Source organism: Coturnix japonica, chromosome 3 (assembly GCF_054131305.1).
Source record: "Coturnix japonica strain WE chromosome 3, WE-NBRP24, whole genome shotgun sequence".
NCBI lineage: Eukaryota > Metazoa > Chordata > Aves > Galliformes > Phasianidae > Coturnix > Coturnix japonica.
Window position 1 is genome coordinate 28,670,912 of NC_140665.1, and position 23,747 is coordinate 28,694,658.

General features: G+C 38.7%; 1 protein-coding gene across 13 annotated transcripts in view; it reads right to left on the minus strand.

Moving 5' to 3' along the window:
* The window catches only part of DAAM2 (dishevelled associated activator of morphogenesis 2), a 186,393-nt gene that overhangs the window by 44,900 nt on the left and 117,746 nt on the right, over nt 1–23,747 (minus strand). For all 13 annotated transcript variants that reach the window (XM_015857503.3, XM_085543159.1, XM_085543155.1 and 10 more), the window contains 10 exons: nt 20,160–20,254; nt 13,532–13,865; nt 8,277–8,387; nt 7,188–7,291; nt 6,474–6,540; nt 5,247–5,364; nt 3,583–3,721; nt 2,098–2,156; nt 1,708–1,892; nt 446–775 (listed from right to left, as the gene is read on the minus strand). In XM_015857503.3, coding sequence (XP_015712989.2) covers nt 446–775; nt 1,708–1,892; nt 2,098–2,156; nt 3,583–3,721; nt 5,247–5,364; nt 6,474–6,540; nt 7,188–7,291; nt 8,277–8,387; nt 13,532–13,865; nt 20,160–20,254 — 1,542 coding nt within the window. The remainder of the gene's footprint in view (nt 1–445; nt 776–1,707; nt 1,893–2,097; nt 2,157–3,582; nt 3,722–5,246; nt 5,365–6,473; nt 6,541–7,187; nt 7,292–8,276; nt 8,388–13,531; nt 13,866–20,159; nt 20,255–23,747) is intronic.

Sequence of the window (23,747 nt, forward strand, 5' to 3'; positions counted from 1 at the left end):
GAAAGAATGGTGTAGAGAAAGATGTCACCTTTCTCTCCTTGGTGACTGCTTCTGCCAGAGTAAAGGAACTGGGTTTGGAAATTGATTCTCACTGTGTCTTGCCCACACCAACTCTGTCCATCCTTTGACCATATACACAAGTGAAGGCAACTCTGGCACAAAAGCCCTGAAGATGTGCAGCTCTGTCTTACAGTATTTAGAACCAATGTAGTTGTGCTGAACCAACAGTATGCACAGATCTAAGGAAGTTCAATCTATCCAGCACCTTGACCATCATAGGAGATGGGCTGCTGGAGAACTTCCTCAACAGTTACTGATTCCCAGTGGCTCAGCCCAAGGAAAGCCACAGTATCACTGTCTTCTGTCACCTTGCACTTCATGGCATTAATCAACAATGAGTTATACAGAGAAATTCAGTTAATAGTGAGAGCACTGAACTTCTTACCTCACTCAGCTTAGCCCAGTTGAAGGATTTCAGAGGGTGTGAAGGCTGTGGGATAGACTTCTTCTTCAGGCTGGTACCAGTACTGCTGAAGGTGGTTGTTGAAAGCGGTGGCACTCCCAAGCTGAAGAAAGGCGGTGCTCCTGGTGGAGGAGGAGGTCCTCCTGGAGGAGGTGGTGGGGCAGGAGGAGGGGGACAGCTGGAGAAAGGCAGAGGAGGTGGTAGTGGGGGCAAATTCTCGGAGGAGAGAGCAGAGGACAGAGCAGAGGACAATGCTAGTGGACCACCTGGAGGAGGGGGTGGCGGGGCTGGGAAGGAAATGCTGCCCCCTTGCTGGAGAAAAAAAAAACACACAGAAAAAGAAAGCAAACAGATTAAACGGCACAATAACTCCATATTGCCAGCTGATGTGATTTTATTATGAGTCTCAAAATATTTGATGTTTTCTTTAAAGCCTCCTGCACTCAAAGCCATGCAATAAAGGGAGGAATCTCAGCTTTCATTTAAGAGAAAGTTTCAAACCCTTGAAGTTGTAGAGAAGAGCTTGAAAAAGGGAACCATAAATGGCTCAGAAAAACAGAAAGCTAGTAAAAGAAGCCAAAACGTATTATTTTATCCTTATGTATGAAGAAAGAGAAAAGTTCAATCTTGTGAACTTTTGAACTCCTGGGTTTTAAAACTTAGCATTTGAAATACAGAATATCTGTCTTAGGCCCTACTAGCACAAAGTGGCAGAAGAAAGGAAAGTAGGGAAGTAATCTGCCTTTTGCAGTGTCTAACTTCTCAGGGCTATGTCCTGTGACAGAGAGACATTACTGTGACAGACAAATTACTGGAACAGGAGCACTAGGCAGTTCTTCCCGTCACTTCTGCAAAGCTCCAAGGAAACACAGATGCTCCTGAAGCACAACAGGAAACCTCCTTCTTCACTAAAATTACTTTCATATTGGGCAGATTTCTCTCTATTCCATCAAAATAACAATCTGGGCCACCTCAGCAATAAAAACTGTGCCTAGAAGAGGATGCATGTGCCTCACCAGCTTTGGCAAAAGAGGGTGGCTGAAGAGGAATGGAGCAGCCCATTCCTGCATTATCCAATCTATTCAACCAGCTCAGGGATTTTGTTCTCTATTGAAAGATGAGCAGCTGGCTAGACAGACTTTCTGTACAAACCACAGAAAAAGCTTCACTCATAATGTTCTTTTGTTCATCATTCACTAGTTAGCAGGCTTTAAACAGGAATGGGAAGAGTCCCAGTCTCATACCGAGTACTCATTAAGTTGAGCTACCAGGTCATTCATCTGGTCCCTGGCCTGGCGCAGCTCCAAGGACTCTTTCTGCAGCTTGTCTTTCATTTTGTTCAGTGTCTTCATCATTTCATCTTTCTCCTGGGTCTTCGTCTCACATTCCCTCTCCTTCTTCTCTAGCTTGCTCATCAGTTCAGCATGATCTAGGAAGAACAGGCAAGCAGGGTTGATGAAATAAAGTGCAGGAACAAAAGAGATGGAGCTTACTCTGAAATAAAGCTGACAAGTCTGCCAGTTCAGCTGGGAATGTGTGATATGGAGAAAAGAAAACAAAGTCTGACTATTCTGACAGCAATCTTCAGTGATTGATACAGCAGTGCCCAAATTTCACACAGAGGATGTACTCACCTTTCCTAAACTTCTCTGCCTGATCCCTCCACTGCTTGACTTCATTCTCATTCACCAGCCTGAAAGATGAAATCGGAACATAAAAATGTGTTCTGAGCTATACAGTTTGAAAGGCAAGCAGCCATTATGTGTAGCAATCAGCAAAAGACAACCTGGTAAATTTATGCATGTTTAATCAGGATCATACTAGTGGTCAGTTTGCTTCCAGATCCTGATCCAACAGTTAATATTATAAAGGTGTCTTCTAGGTCTAAGTCTCACAACAAATAAAGAAGGCCTGGGGAACAAATACTGGCATTCTCCTGTCTTCAAGAAATGCCCTAAAGGTGCCAAGCATATTTACTTTGTAAGGCAGAACTCACAGCTAAAATCTTCGTAGCTGCTGCGGGATACAAATGATCCTATACCCTTAACACAAGACTACATTGCCATTTTTTCTAACTTTCCATAGTTCTGTATTTTTTGTTTCTTAAGAGGCTAGAGAATGCTTATCTGTTGGGTAATTTATCAGTAACAAGGCAGTGCTCATATCTCATACTGGCACAGCTATTTCCTACTACTGACAGAAAATATGCAGAGCATGCTGGGGGTTGATTAGATATGCAAAATGAGTAGTAGCTATGAAAGCAGAAACAGAAGATCAGGCACACGGTCTACAAAGGAGTCTGATATCCAAACAGACAGAAGGAGATCAACATCAGTGTATTTTTCCATGATGAGAAATCAGTTTAAATTTTGGCTCATGACTAACAGGAGGGACTGGAAGATTTTTAGTACAGGAGAACGTGGTTTCATAAGGGGTTTATGTTCTATAAGAATGCTCTTTCCAGTGGATATTTCAGAAGGGTAATGGGCCATGAATTACCTGCAGAGGCAGATGGATGGGATGGAGACTCCAAAAGTTTGGCTTAAAAAGGACTGAGAACAGGGAAGTTGAGATGAGAGCCAGCTAATGTAGCTAGACTTCTCAAATGATGCATCCTATGGGAAAAAATAATGGTAGAACCCTTGGCCAAGTCTGTGGGTGAGCACATGCAGACATTTTACTGAGGTAAAAGGCTTTATGTGCTAGATGGGTGTTACTTTCAACTATTTCAATTTTTCTAAACTAAGTGCTCATTAATGAGGAATGGGATCCAAGAAGAGATGACAACAATTTTTGGGAATATCAGTGAAAGCTTTCATCAACATCTTGAAAGAAAAAAGAAAAATGAGGAAATTTTACCATACAATCACGGGCATTTTTTTTTCTTCTACCTATCTTAATATTTCATAGAAATTAGAAGCCAAATGCAAAAACTTTGCTAGAAAATGCCATCTTGTGAAGATGTCATTGGAAGGGAACTAGTTTTAAGACTAGCAAGACAACAAAAAGATGTAAATTAGCACAGGAAACTCCTCAGATATCTTATTTCCTAAGTACCTGCATACTTAACATATAGTTAAATCTTTATAACAGAAACAAACAATATTAATGCAGCTTACATTTTAATTATATTTTTGACATTGAAGTTTTCCAGTGGAGCTATATCTGGATCATCTCCTCGTTCATCTTGAAGAACAATTTGTTGGAGTATTCTGTCCAACAGCTGCCACTGCTGAAAATTTCCTCCATTCCTCTTATCTGTATGAAAAATGAGCAACACATGAGAACTTCCATTTTCATGCCAAAGTGTACATGTTTACTGACAGATGGGCATTTCTTCCTCTCTGGTCACCATGTTAATCCCACAGGTAGTAAATTACAGAATGCAGCACCTAACACTGAATTATTGCTGACAGATTGGTTGCAAACACTTAGCATATTGGAACAAATCATAACAGGCATTTACAACACTATGCCTGACTTGTACCTTCAGATTGTGCATTCTTCTTTCCAGATAACTCCATCTTGTGCTTTAGATGCCTACAGAAGTGATTCCATCACTTATTCGGTACTTTACACCACTTGATGGTATTTTATTTTGCATCTAGTTAACACTTTGATCAAGCACTATAAAAAAAGTCAGATGTTCCATCTGCATGCTCTTATCTGAAAGTCAGTCAAACTCAGCTGACATGAAAAGTTCATATAAACATGATAAAAATTTGTGGAGAGAACAGAAACTGAACAAAAGAGATTCATCTTCTGGACGTCAACTTTCGTTGCCATCCATACTGCCAGAGCAATAGAAAGTTCACCTTAGTTCCCTAGGTTACATAATCCAGACCTTTATATTATTTAAAATTGCTCCACTGCAATCCTGTTCTATCCAAGAAGGATTTAACTATTCTGTGACCAAACATTCTAAGACAAGACCCAAAGCTCAAGTACCGTCTTAAACAGTAATAGTAAGGAGACCACTGACAAACAACGGCTAGGATTTGTGCAAGGCAGTACTTTAATCTAATCAGTGCCTGAAAATATACCACAATACCTCCTCAAAAAGCACACCACAGTAATTCTCCTTCATGTTGACTTCTCAGTTTGACTGCTCAAGTATGGCTGAAAGTAACCAAAACAAATCCCTGACTCACAACAGGATTAAGGTAGTTAATTCTTCAGTGATTCTTGCTGTAGCTTTGCTCAGCTCTTACACTCTGAAAACGTGACTGAATTACCTTATTTCAGTTAACAAGTAGATTCCTATAATCTCTCTTGAAAACAAAAGCCAATGTTATTTTTCATTTTGAGCTCAGGAACCCTCCACTGACATTTTGCCATAAGACAGCAGCCTGAAGACTTATTATGGAATTTTCCTGTGACAGAACAGCTTTCTGTACTGTATTGTTTCACCAGAAAAATTCCTCACTGCATTTTGTTAACATTCAAAATGGTATCTATTTCTGGGAATTCTCTGATTTAAAGCACAACCGCTCTTTTTAAAAGTTTCTAATTTAAAGTCATTATAAGCTCAGTCAGTGACAAACTGGAATGTCTCCAGCTACTTAATTTTATTTGCAAGTCCAGTGAGGTCAAGCTGCTGCTAGAAGTATTACAACAAAATCTGCTGAATGGAATCAGTTCAATATACCAAGTCCCTTAACCACTGCCAAGTTCTGAATGAAGGACAAAAGCAGTGTGTCCTGGTATCTGCAACACTCTACTCACGCCAAAATTTCACCCATTTCTTCAACACATCTTTGCTGGAAAACTCTGAAGTACTCACATGGCATCTGCAAGCAGTGCTGAAGGATGGATAGCAAATAGGGATAGGCATCTGTGTGCTTCAATCTTTTCTTGATCAGTTCAAACATTTGAGAGGCACTTTTTGTATCAATGTGGATCTGGATTGAGGGAAAGTAGTGAAATAATAAATCAGATCAAAAACATGCATAGTAAAAGCTTACCTAGCTCTGAAAGACCAAAGACCAACAGGCAAGACGCTGGCAGTTTCCAGCAACTGGACCTCCACAGAGTCTCTTGGAACATACAGTTACAAGCCCAATGAGGAGCCTGCACATAGGTCTTTGAGATTAGCATAGATCTACTCCAGAACAGAAAAGTTCTCCAAAGCAAAGGGTTAGAAAGCTGGGAGGTCTCAGAGTGACCAAAAGCTGTCCTGTAGTCAGCAAAAAATGTAAAAATAAATAAATATATAAAAATGGTCCATCCAAAGAAGCATCCAAAATCAGATTGGATAGGGCACTGATCTTGAGAAAGATGCTGCTACCCATTTTTGGTTGATGGATTATATTAAAAGCCATTTGATCTTGAAACCATTTTATGCCACTATAAAAACCTTTGGGTCCAAGGAAGAAGTTGCAAAGAATCACAGTAGACAATTAGCATGGAAATGTTAATTCCTCCATATCAGCGTTTGGTAGGAGCTGGTAAAAAAAAAAAGGAAACGACAACTGCTCTGGACCCTGCAGCCCATTGCTGTTGCTAGCAGTTGTGAAAACTTTCCTTGTTTTACGCTCATCTTCAATTTCCATCCATTCTAAAATACTGACCCTCTCCATAGTCTCTGGTGTGACAATCTTTAGGAGAGTTTCCTGTGATATACTGAAAAAAGTATCAGAGATAAGCCCAAGTCCTGTAAAAAACCTAAAGTCCTGTAAAGGAGGTGCCTGAAACTAGAATCATCTGGATCATCAGGACTGCAAATGTGAGAACAGTGTTGATAGCATCCTCTGCTCCTGAGCGTTCAGCAGAACATAAGAAATCTTTGTCAGAGGCACTCTGCAGAAGCCCTGTCTGTGATCACTGTTTTCATTTCACCAGAGACCCTATATGTTATAAATGAAAATTGGTTAAAAAAAACTAGAGAACTAGCCAGTCTCAGCATCAAAGCCACTCACTGTTTTCAGGAAACATACAGGGAAAGTTGCATCAAGGATCCAAAGAGGATGTTCAACTTTGGGAAGCTCAAGTACTCCACAGAAAATCTTACCAGGTCAAACCGCTTTGCAAGTTCCAGATCATCTTCATTTCTGACCATTTCAAAGAAGTCTAAGTGCCTAAGAGAAAACAGAAGAACAAAAACTACCAGCGGTCATAGAATAACTCAGACATCAACAAAACGTGCCACCACAGAGGATGCAACGCTTGGAAATTGGTATGTTTTCTGACATGGAAGTATTGCAATGTACATGCAAGACAACTGACACAGGTCAATAATAGGCCAAAATTAATGATCAAAGGAGGTAAAAATGCTCTTTAATCCTTGTACTAAGTCACCATGTCAAGGTAAGTGGAGTTGCAGTGGAAAAAGCATTTATTATCCATTAAACTTCTAACAAGTTAATTTGAAGGTGCCATTCAATGCTATTTTTCATGCAGCAACAAAGCCATATGAAGCTGCTACCAATTCTCCTCTTTTGCCTTTTTCAATTCTTTTTTTTTGAAAAGAAAAAGAAGAAAAACAAATCATTTTAGAAGAAAAACAAATCATTAAATCCTTGCCACAGTCACTACCAATTTAGTATGTGCATTTTCTGCTTCCTCTGCTGATTTTAATCTTAAAGACAATTATTCTTTTTGTCTTTTAAAGAGAGCCCATTTTAGTGAGAGACAAAAATAGCTTGCTGCTTGAATGTTAAAATGAAATAGAGGAGAGCTCTTAAGAACTCTTAATCAATAACTGTTCTCAGAAAACATCTCTTACCTGTCAAGTGTTGCATTCTCATGCTCTCTTAGCTTGTCAATAACAGGTTGAATTCCCAGCATTAGAAACTCATATCGTAGGTGTAATCGGAACTCCAAATTGTCCTTATAAAGGGAAGAAAAAGAATTTACTATGTTCCAGAAGTGTTCAAACACATTTTAAAAGATTCACTTATGTTTTAAATTCTTCCTCTAATATCCTCTACCCTGACACCAAAATCACAGGATTCCAGTAAATTAAGTAAAAAATGAATGTCTTTGCCACTGTTTCTCTTAAGAATACTTCTCTCCTGTATCTACAATGAGTTCTGCAAGCCTAGTTGGAAGAATAGCACACTCTGTGTTTCAAAAAGAACAAAAGTTATGGGTACATAACATGCTAGTCAATTAGAAACGTATCTCCTGCTTAGAAATGGACAGAACTGCAGTTCTTTATACATATATTTGTCATAAAATCACCAGAAGCTCTGGTACACTTGATACTTTCATAGCAGGATTTTAAAGGGTGGCTGCAGAAAAAAGCACTCTGCCAGACAGAGCTTTTACAAGCTTGTTGCCTACTGTGGTTTAGCCAGAAAAAAAATGCCAAACTTTTAGTGACGCTTCTGTTTTAGTGAAACAAAATCCATTTAAACTGTCCTCGATATTCAAGAGAAAGCCTTCATCGTGAATGAAAACCAACAAATTGACTTTACTGAACCACCTCTCTTTGACTTTTTAAAACTAAGATGTTTGGGGTTTGGCTTTAAGTCAAAACATGCTAACATTATATAACATTTCTGCAGGTAAACCAAGATGTTTTCTGAAAGGCTGATAATCAAGGAGATAAACGCTTTGCAGTTCTTACAAAAACAAAAACACCACAATCATTTCAGTGCAAGTAGTCAGCTACCTTGGAAGAATTAGAAGAGGCTGGGAATTAAAAAATATGGAAGACAAGTGTAATAACAAACTTGACAATTCATCATTATTTTCCACAAAGTACATCAATTCAATCACACAACATTTGTGACTTCATCTACTAGCCAATTCCAGAGTAAATTAATTCAAGCATGACATTTGAGATGGAATTTCTAGGACAGTGACTCACCTCACCAGCACCAGCATTCAAAACAGCATTGATAAAGGACATGATAGCTGTTTTGAGATTTACTTCATCTCGATATCGCCCCATGCTTCGATCTAGCTCATTCAACAATGTCTAAAACAGAACAACACGCTAGGTTAAAGGAGGTACTGTACTTAGACTATTTTGCTTAGTGCTCATGGTTCTCTGAACAGTCATCTTCTGATTCAGTATATAATTGCATAAAGATATAACTTGGTTCAGCAATGGTTGTTAGCAGTCTTGGCCAGCCACATCACAATAACAAATGAAGAATATAGATGGGAATAAAATGCCCATGTGATCCCAATTAAAAACAATTATTATTATTATTTTAAAACAAACAAACAAACAAACAAACAAAACCCAATAAAACAGGCTATTTGAGAAAAAGCAAATGCCTTTACAGTTCCTGCCAACACAATCAAAGAAAACAGCAGAATTGTGTCCTCCCTTGTATTAGTTAACTTCATACAGAAGTTTAAACATGGAGGATAACATGAACAGATTCATACATCTTCTGAGAGCACTCAAGTAACTTTCACTATTTTCTTGGATTTCAGCAGAATAGGCATATGAATGACTTATGAAGGCACAGGGAGAAAATTCTGAAGAAAAGCTGTACTTTATTTCTCTATAGGAAGATCTGCATTTATTTCTCTACTAAAAGATTTCTTGGAAGATTTCTCCTTGTTCCTTCACTTACAACCATTTCACATGAAGCAGACAATTACTGGCCTCTTGGCAACTTCCTTTTAAGGATTTGCAAGTAACAGGAATATCCTCAGGTCCAAACTTATTACAGCTTAAAGGTGAATTAAAGAACTCAAATGGAAGTGCAGTTAAACTCCAGTTTTCCTTGTTATGTCTCCCTGCTAATGAAATAGCAAGGGTATTTAGCACTTGAGGGTATCTCTTACAGAAATGCCTAACCTCTGCATACATGTAGATACACCACTGTAATCTCATTAACACCACAGACTGAAAGAGAGGAGGACTGAAAGGAGGACTGAAAGAGGGAAAAAAATAAAGAAATAATGCTGTTAACCTCTGCCATGCGCAGTCTATTTCAGATTAATTCCAACTGAATATTTACTGAAGAGGTTATATGTAAGCACTGATTAGCCACATAAGCAACTCTGCTGTTATATTTGTGCTGATATCTGCAAATCTGCTCTTCAGGATCTTCTTTGATCAAATCATTATTCTAAGGATTATTTTCCTTACTGGAAGAGTAATAAATTCCACTTGAGTTCTGTCAGTTTACTTATATGGATCTCATTCCAGAATTATTAATAAAAACCCCACGTTCATGTTTGTTTTGGTGATGCACTAGAAAAAAAAAAAATGGAATACTTTCCCCAGGAAGTTTTGGCCTTAAAAAGAGAAAGAGGATAAAAATAACATTTTAGAGTTCAGCTCAGCAGATCCATCTAAATAGCAATTGAATCCATGATGCTGAGTAAAGAAGTTCATTATCCCTTAGTTGGTCTTCAGTCCCTGACTACTGAAAGTGTTCATTCATAGCAAAATCTTTCCCAAGCTAGTCATCAGTTTCATACGTCTATCTTGTTTCCTGTAGAAAATGGACCTCATCATGGAAATATGTCTTCAGAAGCAAAGGGGAATATCCTCCTGGACAACCCTCAGGGAAAGAATATCTTCCTATCTTCACGTGAAACCTTTTCTTGTTTTACTGTAAAAATCTTTTAATCTATCTTGCACTATTGACAGCTGTTCTTATATCTGAGCACAGAATGTATAATGTCTCTGCCAAGCTCACTGGATTTCACAGATTCCTTTTTCCTGCACCTCTAAATTTCCCAGCTGGCACTTGTGAATTCCTGGCATTTGAACTTCCATCATGTCCATGATTTTCTAGTTGCTGTATTAAGGCCAAATACATTGGCTGCTCTGAAAGTAATGCCTCCTACTTTATTTCCATGAGAACTACAACAAATACAGTAAGCGCAATAGCACTATTTGATAGAGCAAATTCTCAACTCTAGCATTATTTTTCAACATAGTCACTGTAGTGACTAGAACTTGCAGTATACACACTGTTGCTCAGGTCTAGAAGGAAACACTGTCAGGTCAGGCAATTCCTAAAGATCAGATTCCACACCCACATAATGGCTGAATTCCAGTATCTCTAACCCTTTGCAAATGATTGAGGTTCAAGCCTTCACTTGTGAACATTTCCTGCAAAAAAAGATTTCACCACACCTCTTGGCAGCCAGTTCTGCGAACTAATTGATCTTATGGTTGTAAAGTTTTTTCCTACTATTTAAGAAAAACTTTCCTCACTTAATCTCATTATTCCTCATCACTGGCATCCAGTAAGGTTTCTTTCAATCTGCAGAAAACCTCAAAAGGCTTTGGATGAGCCCTGAGGGGCAGAATCAAATCAAATAGGAATACAGGACTTTAATTTGTTCCTTTTTAGCTCCTTTACTACAACTCTGAATCGATCAGATTTCTCTCTGCAGATCACGCTCTGTACTGACATTGCTTAACACAAACCAGGCAACAGGGCTATGGAAGGAATGTTCCTAATCTCCACCTTCTCGACAGACAATATCAAGCTTTATTCCTTTACAATTTCTAGCAGCATTTTGGAGGAAAACAGAGAGTTCTGTCCACAGTAACACAGTTAATATTTTCTCCAGTCAATGAAGTCAGCTCCTTTCAGTATGCATCAAACACCTAACTTAACTCTAGCTGACTGAGTATTCACACTGGGCTGGTAGGGTACAAGTACATCCTGAAATATCTTTCTGGGTCATTACAGCACTATAATTTTGCAACATTGGTTAGGCTCAAAACCCTGCATGTTAAAAAAGTACATATTATCATAACACCATGCATTCACTTCACAAAATAAATGAGGGAAAGCAGCAAAGCAATAATTTTGCATGGCAACCAATTAGGGAAGAACAAGACCTTGGTCCTCTCAGAGTACAGATCAGTCAGTTTGGATTAAATGATCTTTCAAAGTCCCCTCTGACTGACCTATTTTATCTTACTTGGAGTAATGCAGACATTAACAACACTGAAGTCAGACCCGCTGTTACCGACAACTGACCCTGGGCTGGACCCTGTCTGAAATGGACCCTATCCAGAGAGAGAGACAGTCATGGATGCCACGGAGTCTGCTCTCACTTTTACTGCTGTGTCACACTGCTTACATACTGGCAATGGCATAAGTGCAGGCTCATCCCATACACCGAATAATGCAACCCCACATGTGCATGCCCCTTCCCACTCCCAGTGCCCTCCCTCACATAAATCACATTGTCACAGGGCACTCAGCAAGATGCTTCATCACACCCCCGTTCCATGGTTCTGCTTCAACTATTTCAGCTGTTGTTACCTAGCAGTTCTTGTGCAATTGCTCAGGCCTGTCTCCTGGTTGACCTTGTTCCCCAACACCCTTTATTCTCAGTTTCCACAGCATTTTAGATATCTTCACCTTTGCAAGAAAGCACCAAAGAAACTAAAGATGCAGCAACACTTTCACGGTCAAACAGCGAGCTAGTGACAATTTTGAAGATATGAGATGGAAAAGAAGAACAGTGAGGACACCAAGAGTGCATCTTACTAACTCCACTCTTTCTGCTTGAGGTTTTATTGTTTCAGCTTCCAATTTTTTCTTTTATCTCTTCTTTAAGGAGTAGAGTAGGGTTTGTAGGCAAATAAGCACATTCAAATGAAAATTAGATAAAGCAAAGACAGAACTTCTCCAAATTGCCTCAGGAAGGAGATTTAAGGAATGTCTTTCTATTATTGTGGTATTTGACTAAAGATGGGATTAAAGGGAGAGCTACTTCAGGCAGATGGGTAAAAAATTAAAGAATGAAAAGGGATCATTTCAGACAAGAAGCTATGACAAATGTGATAAAATAGGAATAGCCATAATACAATGTAAATAACAAACAGATTATAGAAACTTTTTGTAAGTGCAAAGAAAAACCTGGTTGCAGTGACCCTATGAACACACTGAACAGTAGAGATAGAGGGTTGTAGTTCTCAAAGGCTTTCATTTCAGTGAAGACCAGTATCTAAACAGATGTTCTAGAGAAACTCCAGTATCTCTAACATGACTCCTCTTAAAAGCTAAGGACTGAACTGAAAATTGCAGTCAGACACTCAGATGACATGATGGCAGTTTAGGAAGAGGCAACAAGTACATCAGAGGTTACACCTAGAGACAAATGTAAAACTTTGTTGAGGTAGAACTTCCATGATTATGAAGGACTACCTACCTCCATTAACTTCATTTAAAAAAAAAAAAAAAAAAAAAAAAAAAAAAAAAAAAAAAAGAAGAAGAAGAACCCTAAGCCTTGCAAAAAGTAAGGACAACCTTTCCAAAACATTATAGCATTACAGTTTTAGAATAGTAATCTTCAGCTTGTGTTGTCTAGCGAAATTTAATTAAATTGACTAGGATTATGGCTGCTTATATCACACAGAAATTTCACTGTAATACAGATTTTAACTGCAGATACACAAGTATAAAACTACAAGTTCCTAATTGGAAATAGGAAGAGTCATAGCAATACACAGCCAATGCAAGTGTAGTTAGAACTGCATCTGAAGTCTCAGCTTGCCTTCTCTACTAATTGCTAGTTAACGATTCTTCTTAATATTCTTGGTTAGCTGTACCAAGTACTAAGAGCTGTGCTTAGAACAGTGATCAACAACAGCTTAACACTCAACTAAACTTGCAATGTTTTATGGTACAGTGTTTAATATACAATTTGTTCATCATTTCACCACACTTGATCATGTGCAAATTGGAAATAAACAGTGTTCCAATCCAAAGCTGTTAGCAGAAAGTTATCTCCAAGGTCACCTTTTAAACGGTTGCCAGTAAATAATCACTTCTCTTCCTCACTCTTACAAAAGTAGGAAAGACTGGTATCAAAACCATACAGCCAGTACTTAATTAATGGTTAGAACTCCAGAAATGTCATCAGGTTAGACTATGAACAGATTAGTAGTTTTCATTTAACTTAGTAATCCCCCCTCACTTTTGAGGTAAAACACAAGAGGTTTTAAATTAGTATTAATGACAACTAATCAAGTGTTGGGGAAAAAAGAAAGTATAATTACAACCTAATTGAAGAGAAACATTGCCTTTCTTCTGCTTAGCTATACTGCAACCTGCGCACTATAAAAATCAGTCCTTGCAGAGATGCATTATATCAGCTATTTCTGCCAAAGCATCCTTCCCGTACCTGGAATCTTGTTCTCTCTGCAGCATAGACTTGATAGTGAAGCATGGCTTGCAAGACTTTCTTATGACCATCTGGTACTAAGCAAACAGCCCCTAGGATCTCCAAAACAGCAATCTTGGTCTTGATGTTCTCAGTCCGTAAGCTCTGGGAGATGATGTTGATACTCTCTGGATGAGCCAGGACATGAGCCCGTCCTTGGGAGTTGTTCATCAGTGCTTTGATACACCCTATAACGGATGTGTGTATACGGCTTTCTGAGGTCTCATAGTCCATGCTTTTCAGGAAGTTCAACAAACAGCTCAGACCATCCAGCTCAATGAATCTCATCACAAACCTGAAAAAATACACAGGGAAAAGAACAAAACCAAAGTAAAGAAAATTTGTTTATTCAAAAGATATTCAATTCTGCGATCCCAGCACCTGCAAAAGCTAGCTAACTTTAAATATTTGGGAATTTTCCTGTGGTCGTAAGAGAAAAAAAATGAGGAAGATTCTATCACTCTTCTTCTGTGACTATCAGCTGTAATGACTGGGGAGTTAAGAGTTCATACTATGATACCAAGGTATATATATAGGAGCATATTACATACAAGAGGCACATAAGAGGCTATGATGGCTCTTGGCTGCATTATTTTATTTCAAAGATGTATACTAAAGATGCAGTAGCACCACTGTCAATATGTCATAGCAAAAGTAAAAACATCATACATTACACATCAAAACCTAAACCTACACTGAAACAGATTTATATTGACTATTGTGTTGTTTCTACCACATTCTACCATTAAGGTCACCTTTATTAAGACTAAGATCACAGAAATTGATAGAAATAATATAGGGAAAATTTAAAGAATAAGCTTAAAGTATTAACCGAGGTTAACAAACAAACAAACAAACAGTACTAGCCCCCTCAGACAGCCTACAAGGACAAAGTTACAGAAATTGATGGAGTTAGATAAATCCATTCAAACCGGTCATTCTAGCAATGTTTCATTTAGAATTTGCATGCTTTAAAATGGGGATGCAAAGATGTGAAACAGGCTGCAAATCATTTCTCTAGACTAATTTGTTTACCTCTGCCTTTTCTAGAAGGTCATTAACGTAGATGTGCTTTTTTTAGAATGCCTGAGCACAGAACCACATGAATTAAATTTCAATTTTCAGTCCACCAAAAGATACACCAACAACAGTAAGTCCACAACCACCCCATGGTGGTCATATGGACCTCAAACACATGAAAAGTTGTTAACAACTGTAATCTGTCTAAGAAATTTAGAATACTTTATGTCTGAAGCTCAGAGCTTTTACCCAGCCCCTCTTTCTCCCTACTGAATATTTCCTGATGTACTACCTTTCTCTTACCTACTTGTAAGATGCTTTTTCTAATATCTATCAGGTATGGAAGCACCATACTGAAAGACTCCCAGCATTTCAGCTATTGCTATTTATGTTTCTGCAACAACAACACAAAGCTGAGGCATACTTAATTATTTCTTGAATAAAATGAAATTTACACATGGTGCATTGGTGGATACACCCCATACTGCACAAGAACTACATGAGAATTATGCTCATTCTGCTGATGGATTTGCCATCTTTCAGCTTATTCAGGCCTGCAAACCAGAAACATGGCAAAGACTGGTGCTTTCAGCAAAGCTTCAGTCTGAGGTTTGGATTTCGTTCAAAACTGAATTTCAAAGTGAACATCAGAGTAAGAACAAGAACACACAGGAATACTTGAACAGTAAAAACAAAGTTTACCTGAAACATGAATGTCTGTAAGATGGCCTGCAATGTTTCACACAAGTCTGACTGCACATTCTCTGGATGCATCCTCTTGACTACCCTAACAAATCATAGAAGCAAAAGCCCCTATGCCTCCAGGCTACATGGTGGGATCACACATTATGCATTCAAAGTCTGTTAAGTCATTAAAACTTGTTACTTAAGTGGTTACAGAAAGATCAACAGTTCATTTTCTGTAATGCTGCTAGCATGTTAAAGAAGGCTGAAATAAGCACATTCACGGCTAAAATAGATGCTAAAGATATAATGGGAACCAAAATGAGCACAAACTCAGTTTATTAACAAACAACGTGAAGCAATGACTTTACCGCACTTCTCTGAACTTGGGCTTGAAAAGTTGTGTGCATCTTTGCCTACACAATGGGAGGACCAATTGAAATTTGCTTTGCTCCTCCTGATCTCTAAAGTTCAGTTCCATGAATCCACCATAAACACAAACCACTCAAAACAACAACAACAAAAAATCCCAAAAAGGAAGAATAGCAGATATTTTGCTGTTCTTCTCAGTTTTATGGTTGAGAGAAGACTCAGGATGGATACCTTTCCAAAGACAAAGAATCACAGAATCATTTGAGTTGGAAAGGACCTTTAAAAATCATCTAGTCCAACTTCCAAAAAAGAAAACATCTTTAAGAAGCAGCTGAACAAATGGTCTCTAAAGTCAACATTCAGATGAAACGCCTGCTCTTAAGACATACAAGGCATTAGAACTTTCATGTATTTTGGCCTCCTTTTTGACTGTGAAAAAAATGTGAAATGCACAAAAATCACATTGTCCCAATTAAATACAATCCCTTAATAAATTCACTGGCAGAGCAATTTTTCTATGACTTCTTGGATGAGGTCATTCCAAAAAAAAAAAAAAGGTGCAGGGAAGTGGTGCATGTCACAGACTTTGATTAATGACATAACTTAAAACAATGCTGGCATTTTCCCGTACTCTTCCTAGTTCAGAGAGCACACAGAGAGCTGCATTACTCAATAGGAAGCCCAACCACGTATCTTCCCATTTCAGCTGACATCAGAAGCAGTAATCAAATGATGATTTTTCACCTTCCTTTCCCAAAACACTTAGTCCCCTATTCTCCGGAAAGGATAGAAATCATGCAAGACAGAGATAAGGGAATAAATGGTCATGGCAGTTTCTGGGCCAACAGATGCTCTTGGAAGTAGGATTTGCTGGGAGAGTGGGGAGCTATGTGGGTCTGAACAGGAGAGAAAACTAAGTAGGAGTTCAGCTGACAGGCTGAGATCCATAATCCTCACACTATTTGATATTTGTGAATCTGTACGCCTGTACACCCAGATGTTTGGGCTCACACATGCATGTACAGAGGAAAACTCAACTCACACATATAAACTGCCTTCTTCCTCACAACATACACGTTTATGACTACCTGCCATTCTATGTGCCCCGTATGCTGCAAAGGAAGGTTTTGTACTAGACTGAAAGGTGTAAAATTAAGCATGTTTGCCAATGCATTCTGGCTAACACACTCAAAAATTCAAGTGTAAATAAAGTAGGGTGTGTTTTAATAGGTGCTAAACAAGCATATTAAAGCCTCACCTCACCTCAGACTCTCACTTGACCAGTTTAGCACACATTAAAAAGGCACAGCACCTTTTAGCCTTTCAAGTTTTAGAGAGTGTTGATCAGAACATGTTAGCTAGCTCAAATAACAAACTTTTCATCCAAATACAGATGAGGCCTAGGAGGTAATGACCCACTGATGGATTCCAAGTGCTGCTGGGGACATCTTCCCTGTGAGACTCAGTCCATCACAGGAAACACAGAAAGATCATATGCTGTGGGTGTGCAGAGGGCAGGATGTTCCCACCCTGCTATCTGCCAAGGTTGCACTTCCCTAAAGAATCAGGGGACAGATATAATCCCGACAACTAGTGGATTGTTGAGAAATTCATCAAAATAGGTTTTGTTTGCTGGAAACCTAAATGATCATCTCCAGTAGGAACTGGAATGCAATGTGGCAAAATCAAACTAAAATAACAAGAGGTAAATCTGAGTTGAACAGAAGGAGAAAAGCAGACAGCAAGGGAGTTAGTGCTTATAATTTAGAATAAAGGAAATATTTCTCTGTGGATCTGACTATTTTTTCCAGACTTTTAAAAGTTTTTTACTTTTTTTTTGCATTGCTGAACCTCCATTTTGTGGTATTAAAAAGAAAAAACAAAGCTCTTCTCTCTGCTTTTGTCCAACAGTTTGTCATCACACTTGTTTATGGTCACAAGCTCTTACAAACCTAAAAGAAAATCTGTTTCCTTACTAGATGCAGATGTGGGAGTTTTGCTCTCTAAGTCTGGGGTTGCTCCTCTGTTCTGGGATATAACCTGGTTTTATAATTTCAGGGCAGCTCTTAAATACCTAAACAAAATGCATCTGCTCAGACTGGGCCAACTAGCCTGCCCAGGAGTGCTTCTAGCACTTATTTTCTCTTAAGGGGAAATGAGCTTGAGTTTGGGAAGGTCTGCTTCAGTTTGTTGGTGTTAGAACTTGTGCCTTGGAACAGAGGCACTGATTAGTGCCATTACTCTGCATTTTCTACTACAAGAGACACAGTTCTACAGTAAAATAAAACACAGTCAAACACATGCATTTGTCTTATTTTGGCCTAGATTGGAGAATTCAAGCAGAGGAGCCTTTTGGTAAGCTATCGGAGCCCCTCTGTACTCTACAGCCACAAATGGATTCCAGACAGTATATTCTGTGTGAATTTTGGTATCTGTTTTCTTCAGAGGTCTGATGAACAGAAGTGGCAAGGAAAATAGGATTTGATGTCCAAATTCAACTAAAAAGACTAGTATTTTGAAGGCTTGGGTATAGTACTATGTATGAGAGGGATTTGATGGAGCTGAGGGCCTCTCTACTGCAACCTTTCCATCAAGAAGAAATTGGCCTGTTGATCAGTCATTGGCATACAGCCCATTTGGCATCTAACGAATTGAGTTGCTGGAAATTAGTTGAGACATAGGATTTAACTTAAAATTTGGCTTGGCTTAACTTTTTTTTTTTTTTTTTTAAAAAAAAGCTCCAAAACCATCGTCAGTGAATTAGAAGAGAACACTTTATAGGGTAGCTCATAGATGCTTGTACTGAAACTTGTTAAGGTTATTATAAACAGATGAGGCAACAGCCTGTTGTCAAGGGGACCCAGTAGAATCACTATAGGTCTGGTCTGGAAAACCTTGCGATGTTCTGGGCAAAGCACAATTCTCTATTCCTCTCTTTCACCTTCCTCTCAGGAAGGAGGCTGGGATATCCTATTCAAAATGATGGAGTAAAACAACTGATGGTGGCCAACAAAGCATTTTGGTTGAATGTAACAGAGATACCGATCTACTCAAGAGATGTTCAGTGATATCAAAAAGCTATTAATTTCACAGAGGAAGCATCACACCAGCTCCAAATTAGTGTGACAGAGTTGCTACACCATGTATCAGTAGCACAGGCTTTTGAAAAAATATCTCTCTGAGAATCGGGGATTTGGCAGTTGTCTCAGTGTTCATTTTAACATAAAGTTGAGCTATATTTTACCATGTTCTGCTTTAGGACAGTGACTTAGAGAAGCAAAAAGACACTTGTCCCCTTATGCTAGTTCTCAGTACAGGTTCTCTGTAATAGAGCTCCAGCTATGAACCTGCCACCACAAATGGTTCTGGGTCACAACACAATAAGTCTGATTGCAACTGAATCTCAAAAAGAGCTTCTCTGTGCTGAAGACTTCATTCTACCTTTTGTCTTCCTTATTTACTTTCCACTTAGTGATCACTCAGTGTCTTGACATTCACTCATGAAGGGAGAGACCATAAGGTCTGTTGGCCTCTCTGTATTTGCTTGCTGGCTACAGAAATGAGATGTTTCAGTACTTTAAATTCCTAGACTTCCCTCAGTTTCCTTCACATCTGTCTATGTATAGTGCAGGAGCAGACTCAACTCAACATAACCGCAGTGCAAATCCTCTTGAGATATTTTGTTGGGTGTTGTTATTATTATTATTATTTATTTGGTTCGTTTATCATTATTATGTTTTTAATCCTCAAACCCTTTGTGACTGCATCAGTGAAGCTCTCTGAAACCATGACTTCAGCATACAAGCACATTTGGTATATTCTGGTCTTAGTACAAAGACATTCAGATCAAATATTCCCCTAGATTGTATCAGCCATGGTAACTGCTTTGGCACAGTTTCCTTCTCAATGTTAAATACAAAAGGTTCTTATGCTAATTACAACACAATTGTTCAGAGCACTGATCTCAGAAAAACAAAGATGACCTTACCTTCAAAGACACAGTATACAATGAAGTCTCAACATTTCTGCTGTGCTGCTGTTACACACAGAGCAGGAAGAATGCCAAACCAGGTGAAGTCAGATGGATTAGCTGCTTTGTGCCAAACAGTTCACATTACTACTGATAAGAGGAGGCTTGAATTCAAAGTTCATAGCAGAGGCTAAGATCTTGCTTGTCATAAATCAGATCACATGGGGTGCTCAAGGGGCTATGAAGTCAGTAAGTTTGATTTTCATAGTCCTTACCTGCATTTGCACAGAGCTGCCACATGTTTTTCACAACAAATTTTATTTTTTTTTTTATTTTCCTGAAGCTGTATGCTTCAACAGTAGTGTGCCCTTCCAGCTAGACAGGTTTGGAACAGGAACTGTAGGGTTCTCTGTGGATTGTCTGAACTATTAGAGAACACTTGTGTGAGGTGAAACAAAGAGGTTTCTGTCTTTGCCAGTCGTTTTTATTCCACATCTGACCATAGGGAGGCAGTGAATTGCGATGAAAGAAGAACAACATTACCTCATGGGCTGAGTCCGCAGAGCTGTCTTCAAGTCTTCAACTATTTTATTTTTCATTTCTGTTTCTTCTTCATCAAAAGCATACAGAGTCTGCATCTGTTCAGAAAAGGAGATGACAATCAGAAAAGCTTGAGCTGCCTGGAAGCTAAGAGAGGGGCCAGGAATTATAAAAAAACAACTATCCCATCAACCCATGGAGAGGTGCCTGCCGACCTCTCACCAGGAAAGCAGTGTCTCAGCTACAAAACTGAATCCAGATGAGGCTGCTCATGTGGACTGGCAGCAGCATACTGCTTTGCCACACCAGCTAAACCAGGATTCTCAGATTACTCCCCAAAAATCATATATGCCAGGATGCCCTCAGAAAACTGTAACTAATTTGGAATGGTGATACGCTGCAGTGATCTATGGATATTGAAGGCAAAATATGTACAGAGATGCGAGATCTTATTAGACTGACATAGCTGGAGGGATATGGGAAAAAAAAGAAAAAAGAAAGACAACAAACTTCTGTGTCAAGTTTCAAAGCAGAAAAGCTTTTTCTTCAAATGACTAGACAGCCTGCGAGCATCCTGGATTACAGTTTGTGTATCTGAAAGTTTGACTATTTTTCCCCAGCCAAATTATTTTACCTGGTTTAAGATCCTGATTTCTGTATACACCTCATCCTTGCTAATTAGGAACGTTTACTGCAAAAAGCAGTAGAGAGTACCATAAAATCCCTGCCCATGTTTTTTAAGAAGAAAACAGAAGCATGCAGAGACTAGAGCCCATATTTTCACATTTTCTGACTGGGAGCTATCTCTATCATTTTTCTCTCTGGTACACAGCTTGCAGTCATCTGGAAGTGAAGATGCTGTAGGTCACTGTAAATTAGGGTGAGAGATGACGAGTGGAATATCCATAAAATATGATGTTCTCAAGATAAAACAATGCTATTATGAAATCAGAGTGGTAAACAAGGAAATCAGGGTTCCAGATCTGCACTCAGCACCACCACAACCCTGGTGGATATGAAGAAAGACTCTTCAGTGCCCATCACACGCAGAATTCAAGCCCAGAGCTTCAATGTGTGACTTCACAAAAAATCAAGACTGAATATGAAAATTCTTAGCCTACAGCTATGTTTTCTTAGGCTCTTTAATTGTAAAACAGAGAGGATAAATGCCTTTCTTATTGGCAGGATTTCTGGAAGATATCACTCAGTGGTATCTGGAAAGCAGCTCTGAAACCCTTCTCAAATGAATACTCCAATTAAACTAGTATTATCTGTAAAGGTTCAGATATTTTATCTCTCTGGGGTGGAATCTGAGTACCTACAATTATGGTCCATTACAGCAAAATATTTAAGTATTTTACTATTTAGCAAGCATGAAATAAAACCTTTTTCTCATTGAAACTCCCTTCAGCCCTCCTACCCCATCACATCACTTCCCTTGGAAATACTCCCATGTTGCTTGCTTTTGGAAACCATGTGGTGCCAACACATGTCAGATCCTGAGGGTGGTCATTTGGCTACATGTCACTGCTGTCTTATGCTGAACAGCTGGCATAAGGAGATGTGTTTAACTCTAGGGGTCCTCTCTCTGATCCTCGCTAAAGTCAAATTCACTCAGTAACAGAGCAAGCTATTTCCTGCCTTAATGGAATGACAGAGCGCTACTGATGGAAAATGAGCCAATGATGTTTTATCTTTTGCCAGCATCCCCCGACAGCCAGAAACATAAATTGAAATGCTTAAGCCAAGCCATATATGATTCCCCTCTTTGAAAAATAAACAGAAATCCCGAAAAGGTATTATGGAATCTCAATGGCAGAGTCCTGGGGTGTGATTTGAGGTTTGATTTGCATTTTCTTGGGTGATGGCCCATCTGGTCACCTTTCCTTTGGTCCATAAATGCTCCTTTGAAAGGCTCCCATTCCTACAACAGTTTAATTTCTGCTCTGAGCCATTGTGGGGTGGGGAGCAAATGGATGTCAGGAAGGTGCTCAACAGTATTTTGTTGAGAGTGAAAAAGGCCCACTTCCAAATGAAACAAACACAAATAATCCTGCCTTTAAAACTGAGGGTGATTACAGAAAACCCCTTTTCTAAAGCTGCAGGCAGCCAAGAGCTCTTCATTTCTCACTCCTGTGCATGGCCAGGAACTTAAATACTCATGCCCTCTCTAAAGATAGCTTGGTCATGCATTTACATTAAGAAATAACTTTCTCAGCAAGAGTTATAGAAAACACAACTGTCCCTGGGAGACATGAGGGGAGGGAACTGTCATTATTTGAGGCTGGATTTCATTAATGTGGCAGACTGATGAATTGCTTTCCTGAACTACAAACTGCACTCTTGGACTAACATCAGCTGTGCTGAGAATACAGCTAGCTACCACCAGCTAACCAAATATTCTAGGAAGAGGAAGCAAAACAGGTCCAAGTCCTTATCCAGTCCCTAAAATGCAATATATAAGGCTCTTTTCATATGCATATTTTGCACATTTGAAGGTTTCCAGTCTAAGTGCATCACCCAGGAAAACATGATATCCAGTTATATGGTTTGCCAATTAAAAAAACTAAACAAAAAAACAACCACCCAACAAACAAAAAATACCCAACCAGAACAACTTATTCATGTAGGAAAAAAATCAGCCACACAGAATTACACATGTAAACATGTAAACATGTAAAAATCAAGTAGTCCAAGATTTGAAAAATGTTAGCACAGTGTAAATTCCCACACCTTCTCCTAATGTTTAATCATTCCTCTGGAAAGGCAAATAGAATACCAAAATGACAGCACATTTAAGAAAAAGACCGACACACATAAAAACAACTAGCAGCAGAAAGGCATTATATGATCAATTTTGTTTCACCCCCAATCTCACACAAATGAAAAGAAAAATGAAGCAAATGGAATAAATCAGGAAAAAGCATCCTGGATATTCTGATTCATCACTGTAATCCAAGCTCTTTCTTTAGACTGTATCTAAAAGCACAACTAACAAAATGCTATCACTTAAAATAAATAAATAAATAGAAGAGAAATTAAATTAAAGTTTGACAACAAATTATTGTATGGTAGGCCTCCTATGACATATGTGGGCAATGTCACCTTAGAAAGCTTCTTTAAAAAAAAGAGATTAGTTGAAATTCAACTTGCATCGTATTTATAGCTATGTTAGAGTTGAACAGAGAGCAAACTACAAATCATAACCTATGAAAAAATGTAATGTAAACAAAAGAACATTCAGGAAAATAGTTTTGAAGTAACATAGGTGTCATCGAACCCAGAGGAGAGTTATGACCCTGCTAAATTATGCTGGAAGAAGAATATTTCTGATATTCTGTGAAGCTGTTCTGCCCTAAGCAAACGCTCACTTATTTAAGAACAAGGGCCTGATTACAGTTGTATTTATCATTGTCAGTCTCCTTCTCATACTCTTAGCTGAGCCATCTCTCCAAAAATTGCTGTTTATTTGAAAATCTCTCCCTGGAAATGCAGGTACAGCCAAACTCATAAAAACAAAGCAGTGCTGTCAGAAGTTTTCCTGCCCAGCGAAGGCTGTGTTTATTTGTGCTGCCAAACAGACAGCAACAT